Here is an 8,183-nt window from a genome sequence, read left to right as displayed (position 1 = left end):
AACTTGATTGGAGCTATACGACGCCTGCCTCGAGTGAGGCCTCAGCTATGCACACTGCATGTCAGGAAAACACCATTCAGCTTATTTGGCAAAAAAAAAAAAAACGCTTCGCTTTAGCACGTGAGGGGCCACGGCCATCTGTTCCAGGAAAAACGACCTCAAACTACCCCACTGTTGTTTTAGGCATTAGGATGGAAATGTCTGTGCTTTCATCAAGTGACAACATTCATTTTGTTGTGATCCCCGAAGACACAAAACAGTCAAGATTTAGATTTTATGCCTTACAATGTGAAGAGTGTTGTTTTCTACTCTATATCGTGGTGTAAATCTATTCCCATCGCGCCTGATATACTTTTACTATCTTACATCACGGAAGTATTCTTGTCCCTGAGCACTGACTTTGGGTCACGCTTCTCACTTTCAATCATGTACAGTGGAACCCCCAAAGAAACTCTTGCTATTTCTTTGGCTTGAAACAGTTATAACTATAAATGTGATCAAAGTTAAGCTACGGGGGATCCCTAGCATACAACGCACTCGACCTCGGACATTTGGTGGTTGCGACGCAACACGCATTCATTACGGAAAAAGCGCTAATTTGGACCTATAACGTCAATACAAACGGTGTGAAGTTTTAGCCCAGGTATTCCCAACCTGTTTGATCATAAGGTGTGATGCAGGAGATAAATAAACCAAAAATTATCGATAGTACAAATGTGATTTGTTCATCTGGCTATGCCAGTCTCGTATAGTGATATGCCGAAAGTCATAATTACCGTACCTTAAAGCGGAACAAATTAAGCAAATGTTTTATGCAAGATAACATTGCATGTGCCAGTGCTAAACACGGTACTCTGATTAATATTGCATTCGTGGAGTAAGAATCAAACAGGATAATAATGAACTTCATGAGGGCGCCATATTTAGCAAAATCCTCATCATCAGCCACAGACAGGAAGTGACATCGAAACTACTTTTGAGTAAGCCTGCTTTGCCGGCTATTTAAAATATGGTGACACAGCAGGAACTGTGTCAGGCTGTCAGCATCGGAGGGAAGGGTCCAGATTGATTTTTGCCTATTAAACTGCCTGTGAAAACAAATCTGTCACTCGCCGCTAGCAGCTAGCCACCAAGGTGTGCTGGCAACATATTGTAATATGCCATTTTAATCAGTGACAGCGCACTAAGTCATTTTTAGCGTGCTAAAATAGTGATTGAACATGATTTCGGGATGGAACTGATGGCAGTATAGGGGAGGGTAACCAACTTGAATGATGTGAGAATAGCTAGCAGCCATTGCGAATCAACCGGGATTACGCCATTAGCTGACTGGAGAAGTGGATCCATCCCATATGTAGTTTGGTGTCGCCAAATATTTACTAGCTCTGTCTGTTTTTCTTGATAAATAAAGCTGAAATATGCGTTCAATAAGGGTCGGGAAACACTGGTTTAGACTACAGTAGTCCTAGTAGGGCTCTCCCTTTGCTTTAGTAGGTTTTCTCCGGGTACATTTTGAAAACACGCATGTTAGGTTTGTTGAAGACTCTAAATTGTCCATAGGTGTCCATGAAAGCTGCAAATGGCTGGTGACAAGTCCAGGGTGTAGCCCGCCTTTGCCAAAAGTCAGCTAGCGTAAACTCCTAGACAAGTACTATAGAAAATGGACGGAAAATACTAGTAGGACTACATTATTGTTAGTCCAGTTTGAGCAGTGATGTCAAAATTGTTCATTTTTTTTATGACCGCGTCTGACGTTCATTTGATAATTTTATATTCGTGTCCGAGAAGTATTTTCAATACAAATATTAATTGTAGCTCTGATTTGAAGCAGCGCTTGCAGCCGAATGGTACATTTCGTTTTGCCCACATTTGTGTCAAGACCCCAATAATCAACAATCAATTATACGTTTTGACCAACTGAGTAATTTTGTAATTTGTTTATTTAGATATGAATGCCCATTACATACCCCAGTTAACAATGTTAAATTGTTACTTAAAATGAGCTGTCAACCAAACAAGTTTTATGATAGTTGACAGTTTGACGCCCCCTCCAATCCAAACAAGTGCAAGATCCCAGATTCCTTTCAACTTTTATGGTTCCACTGTACGATCACAGTTATATCCCATCTCTTAAATTGACAACACAGGTACTAATGTTATCTACTGAGGGCATCTTGAACATGATGGGTGTTGTAGTTTTGCAACACTGTGAGTTAACATACAGGTTAGCATACACTGTGAGTTAACATACAGGCTATTGCGTGACACTAAAACGAATCACTATCAAACAGAGTCCGTATTACATGACTTCATCTCTCCATGCAAAAACATACGCGTTGTCGTCAATGCCTTTTGGGCAACAAACAGACGTCCATACAAGCAACGTTGCTGCCAGCTCATTCCAACAAGCATCCACTTTGTACATTTAAAGAGCTAAAGCAGATGTCTGTGCTGAGGCCACATGCTTACATCAACCACGGATATTTCAATTTTTATGATGTGGGGGGAACATATAAAGTAAAAAAATATGTGACTGAACTCCAACATACTGTATTTCATCCATGCCCCAAAGGCACCCGAAAATTTGGTATGCAGGCAAGAGTTGCCTTGCCTTTCCATTTTTCATCACATGATAAAAACTATTTCAAATACTTCTAATAGACACCTTTATTTTCTCATAAATACATCAGTATATATGTAGCGCTTTCTTTTCATTAACAAAATTCTATAAATATTTGCAAATCAAACTGGCATTTAATTGTCTGTGATTTCAACAAAACATTAAATAAGGATATAAAATGTATTATAGAATAAACTGGATGAATGACACTATAAGCGTGTGTGATTTGTTGGTTGGAAAATTAAGCGGAATATTTATAGTTATGTCCTCATTTGAAGAATTAACATCGTATTAAAAAGAGCCCTTTGTATCTACGGTCCTCTTACATGGGGCCCACCATGCTGCAGCACCACCAAAAACTGATGAGTTGCGTTTTTGTGGCACAATTGGAGTCAACCACAGCTAGGAGCCACGTGCATGCAAACCTTGGCCAAAGTTTCTATTTCCAACAAACCTTTAAAGATTCTTCCCCCAATTACGTAAAGTAAAGTCCTTCTAACCCTCCATTTGAGCTCGGACCCGTCAGTGATATGTAGCTGTGTTTGGAAGGCACTTTCACATGTGTGCGTGACTCACTTTTGCAAAAAAATTTTTCAATCATTTACTAGCAGTTAGCCGTAATGTTTTAGCTCACAACCATTCAATTCTATACATTGGTCCTTTAATTTCTCCTACTACAGCTTAACCAAAAACACCACTGGTAAAGAAGTGAAAAACGTAATGACCCTCTTTTTCCTTCTTTATCCTATTCAAAACTCAGCTATTGTCTAGTTTTATTGTTTTGTTGGCAAGGGAGCCTTCCTACTATCTGAACCCAGTCATGAACAGTACTGTGCAAAACTCTTAGGCCACCATTATGTCTTAGTATATTAATTTGAGGAATGCCATAACGATCATACACTGTATTATGCATAAAAAAATAAAATGCAATAGACCTCTGCCAAGGCCACATATCAAAAGTGCCATACTTGTGTTTATTTATTAGTCTTCCAATATGAAGTATGATAGTAATGTGAAAAATAAATTCTGTATCCGCACCGCTATCGGACACATCAAATTTAAGACCTCTCCTTCAATGTATATGACGGCCAATAGTGGCAACATGTGCTCTATATTCTATTTGCTTGCAATCCAATTTCACAGTGAATGCATGTTGCAGGTGGAGGTTTTATTAACGTAAAATATTACCTGTTGTATTCCTGGAAAAAAATGCATCCATCCATTTTCTATAGCGCTTATCCTCATTAGGATCGTGTGTAAGCTGGAGTCCATCTTAGCTGTCTTTGGGCGAGAGGTGGAAACACCCTGGACTGGTCCAATGGCAGGAAACAATATAGACCGGCTATATATATATATATATATATATATATATATATATATATATATATATATATATATATATATATATATATATATATATATATATATATATATATATATATATATATATATATATATATATATATATATATATATATATATATATATATATATATATATATATATATATATATTTACTCGTATATACCTGTGTCTATAAAACGTTTTCCACGTATAATGGGGAGAAATGGGGAAAAAAGTCCGGAAAAAAATCCAAGATAGAAAAAATATTGGGGGGGAAAAAAATCTGTGAATATGTGAATCAGCGGGTGCCGAACTACGAATATGCAAAGGTCGACTGTAGTTAGTTAAGTGATAATATCACCCATCACCACTAGATGGCAGACATCTTAGTTATTGTTTTTCCGGATTTGGAATGAAATGCATGACAAACACAGTTCATCAATAATATACAAATTTTGAGTGGGTTGATTTTTGTGAAGAAAAAAAAAATATATATATATATATTTTTTTTCTAATTATATATATACATATATATATATATATATATATATATATATATATATATATATATATATATATATATATATATATATATATATAAAATTAGTTCTTGCAGTTAACTTTGGTTTCTTGTTAAGCAATTTTGTATGGTCATTGGATGGTAGTTTTTATGCGAGAGCCCTTTGCACTAGGAGAAAAAAAAAATCACAGTACATTGTTACTTTGTTGATTGCTTCAACCCTTTGTTGTTGGGTTAGGACAGTGGATCTTTTATCCATGCATTGAAAAATCTGTTATCAAAAATGAAATATATTATTTTGCATGAATGCCCGTATTTTGTCCATATTGTCCAAGACCAATTGAACAACAAATTGAAGGATAAAGTGGCAAGGACAACTCAGGTTTTAAATCTCAAACGTAAGACTTTTTAAGGATCGGCAGACACACTCTAATTAGAATTCCTTGGTTCATCTACCAGTTTTCTTATTTCATCACATAAAAAAAAAAACATTAAGGCAGTGGTAGCCTATGACTTTTGCACATTATTGTACATGTTAATAGGGTGGAGAGAATATGAAAGTCCAGTTCAAAACCACTGCAGACTATGAACTTAATCACAAAGAAAGACTGAAAAACAGTGGAATTCGCGGGAAAGCGGTTGTGGAATATAAAATGATGTAAAGCGATGACGCGTAGGTCGACTTTGACGTGGGCTCAGGTGATTGAGAACTGCACGCGTTCAAAGTATGTCCAGTTGAATGAAAGCAAAAGGACGACGGTGACAGACAGAGATTGAAATAAGAGGCCTACGCTGTGACAAAACCAAAATATGTCATTTTGGTTGCGGGTGAAGAGAAGCAATGTGTGTGATGATGAGTAAACAGATGGGCGTACTTCCTTCTTTTCCGCACCGCCTTTCAAAGGCAATCTAGTAGCACGAGCATGTGTTTTTCGCGTGTGTCTTATCAGGCGGCCATTCGTCCTTGTGTTTACTGCTTGGATCGCCGCACAGGCAGATTGCTGACAGGCGTAACTTGACACATTACGTGCCATAAAGCCTGCCGTGTTTGTTCAAAGACTGCTTTAGATGATGGAAACAAGCTACCTTCCAGGAATGGTCAGGAAGGAGCCAAAAGCAGCATAGCCGTTTGTGGAGTTAACACGGGGTCAATTCCCACTAAATGTCCCAGTGATTGACTGGCCTAAGCAGGATAAGCGCATGGATGGATGTCAAGTTAGCGGTTGCCATGACAGCTACAAAGTGCTGCAGGATTCTGAAATGATTTTTGGAGGAAGCAGCTACATTATTTTGTTTTATCGTCCCGTGAAGACTGTGTGATATAATAAACACTATGCTGTGCATTTTGTGTCGTTTTAAATGCATTACTTCCTTATCTTTGCCTTACCTTTGCAGTTCCAGTTTCTTACCTTCCGTGACGTGACACAAAGATGATGTCAAGGTAGTGGGTGGAAGACATAGAGCACAAACACAGGTTCCGCTGAGAGTTAAATTAGCTACAAGAGGGGAGTCGGTGAAACCTAATCTAAATTCATAGCGCTTTGTTTTTGACAGGTGTACAGAAGGACCCGCTCACGCACTCCAGCTGCTGATCCAGATCTGGTTCAGGTGGAAATCTAAGAACAAGGTGGTCCTGCGTTCACGCCTTCCCTGGTCCTTTCAGCGTGTGAGATGTGTGTGTGAGATGTGTGTGTGTGTGTGCGTGTGAGTGTGCGTGTGTGTGTGATGCGTGTCTTGTCACGTGTAGTTCTGTCTATCGAAGCTGCGGAATGCTGATGGAGCAGCCAGCTTCCTCATGGAGAGGCTGTCAGTCTTTGCTGTGTCAGGCCGTGCCCCGGACTTGCTCCTGAGGAAGGGGTTTCTGGTTCCCGCCAGACCCCGACCCCCGGGCCCAGGCCCCCTGTCTGCCCCCAGACCCGGTCCCCTCTCCATCCTCTCACTCACCGACAGGCTCTTCCTGTGCGGAGGGGCCAGCGTGAGCGAAGGATGGGAGTCGTCTGAAGAGCAGCTGTTCGCTCGCTCCAGCCTGGAGAAGGGGGAGCAGAGAGGGGCCCCGGCGAGGGTCCCCACACGAGGGGTGTCAGGGGCTGGAATCAGGTCCTCCGGATCAGACTCCGTGTGACTGAGCTCGGCCTCTCTCTCGGGATGAGAGGAGCCAACGTCTGAGGGCTTATCAAAAGGGAACGACGTGGAGCCGCCGGGGGAGTGGGAGCGTTCTACGGGGGTGTACGGTGAGGAGACGCAGCGTGTGTCGATGCAGTCAGTGATGCTGGTGTACTCTGCGGCTTTTACCTGGACGCCCGCACCCAGTCCGCCGTAGCAGCTCCTCGCCGTGAACATGAGGCTGTGGGACTTGACCAAAGTAGGCTCTTCCAGGAAGGACGTGCCCACCGTGGAGAGGAGGCGGCTGCTCTTCGAGCGCTCCAGCGGCCCGGCCGAGGGGGGCGGCGACGCTTCCGCGTCCCAAGGGGGGAGGCCGGCGTCCGGTAACAGGTGGGCCGAGCACAAAGACAGATCAGCCGCCGCGCTGTCGTCAAACACGGCTCCGGCTGTCCCGCTGCTTGCCGCGCCGCCCTCCGAGTGCCTGTCGCCCGAACCGCCGGTGGCGGCGCTGCCCAAGTCCCGGCCTCCCGGCAGCAACGCCTCGACGGTGTCGGACTGCAGCGACGCCTCTCTCTGGAGGGGCGGGGCCACGCGCAGGGAGTCCAGAAAAACCTCGGCGGGTGCCACCTCCTCCGAAGTCGAGACATAGATATCGATGCACGATGATGGACGGTGCTGCTGGGAGACTGACAGCGTCGCCAGGGGCAGGGGCTTAGACTCTTTGGCGGCGGCGGACGACGACACGGACTGCGAGCTGTTGGCTCGATGGAGACTGAGCGAGCGCTCTTTGAAGAAGCTGTTGGCCCGTTCGGCGCCACTGGCGCGCTCGCCGCCGCGACCGCCTCCGACGTAAAACGAATGGCTTCTCGTCCGTGGCGCCGCACCGGTCGGAGAGGGCGGGGACATGGAGCCCTCGGCCGTGCACTCCAGCGCCTCCTGCAGGCGGTACGTGTTCCCCTCGGTGCTGTTGAAGCTGCTTTGGCGAAGGATGTAGGCGGCGTCCGCGCACTCGCCTTGACGGAGGATGTACGCCGAGTCGGTGCAGTCGGACGACGTCCGTGATCGAACTTTGTTGACTTCACCGCGTTCCACACCCGTCACGCGCTCCAACGCCACTGCGATTCGTCCGATCAGCTCCTCCATTTGCGCTAGGCGGATGTCAACAGTCTGCAGCGAGGCCTTCATAAAGTGTTCCCTCTCGTTGACTTCCTCAAGACGCATCGCCATGTTCTCCACCCTAACAACAGTAATTATGAAAACATGTCAGTGACTACTAAGCATGGACATTGGACTACATTGTCTTGCTTGATTGAATTTTTTATGTCCTAAATTTATATTTGACACTAATGTAAAAAACGTCTTTCCTTTTTCCAGTACATCAGCTGTTTGAGATATTTTCATTTAAAAAAAAAAATTTGATCTACAAAAGCTTGCGCAAAACTTATTAACCATGCTTTGTAATTTATAGCTGTGACGTTTCAGAAAAAAAAATCCCCATTGCTGAACCTAATCCGTAATTCAAAAATATTACCAATATATTGCTATATTATATCATTGTTTTTATACTATTATTATGAAAACCTGATGTGCTAGAGA

The 8,183-nt window shown here is 43.1% G+C and overlaps 1 protein-coding gene across 13 annotated transcripts in view; it reads right to left on the bottom strand.

The window, feature by feature from the left end:
* Window positions 1-4,548: 4,548 nt before the first annotated feature.
* The window catches only part of trpm3 (transient receptor potential cation channel, subfamily M, member 3), a 152,949-nt gene continuing 149,314 nt past the window's right edge, over window positions 4,549-8,183 (bottom strand). For all 13 annotated transcript variants that reach the window (XM_086030201.1, XM_086030202.1, XM_086030205.1 and 10 more), the window contains one exon: window positions 4,549-7,824. In XM_086030201.1, the coding sequence (XP_085886327.1) occupies window positions 6,222-7,824 (1,603 nt within the window). In that variant the 3' untranslated portion in view covers window positions 4,549-6,221. The remainder of the gene's footprint in view (window positions 7,825-8,183) is intronic.

Source organism: Filicampus tigris, chromosome 5, assembly GCF_054856515.1.
Source record: "Filicampus tigris isolate MCC_2025a chromosome 5, RoL_Ftig_1.0, whole genome shotgun sequence".
NCBI classification, from domain to species: domain Eukaryota; kingdom Metazoa; phylum Chordata; class Actinopteri; order Syngnathiformes; family Syngnathidae; genus Filicampus; species Filicampus tigris.
Note: the sequence above shows the minus strand (reverse complement) of the source record. Positions and strands in the feature narration are given on the sequence as shown.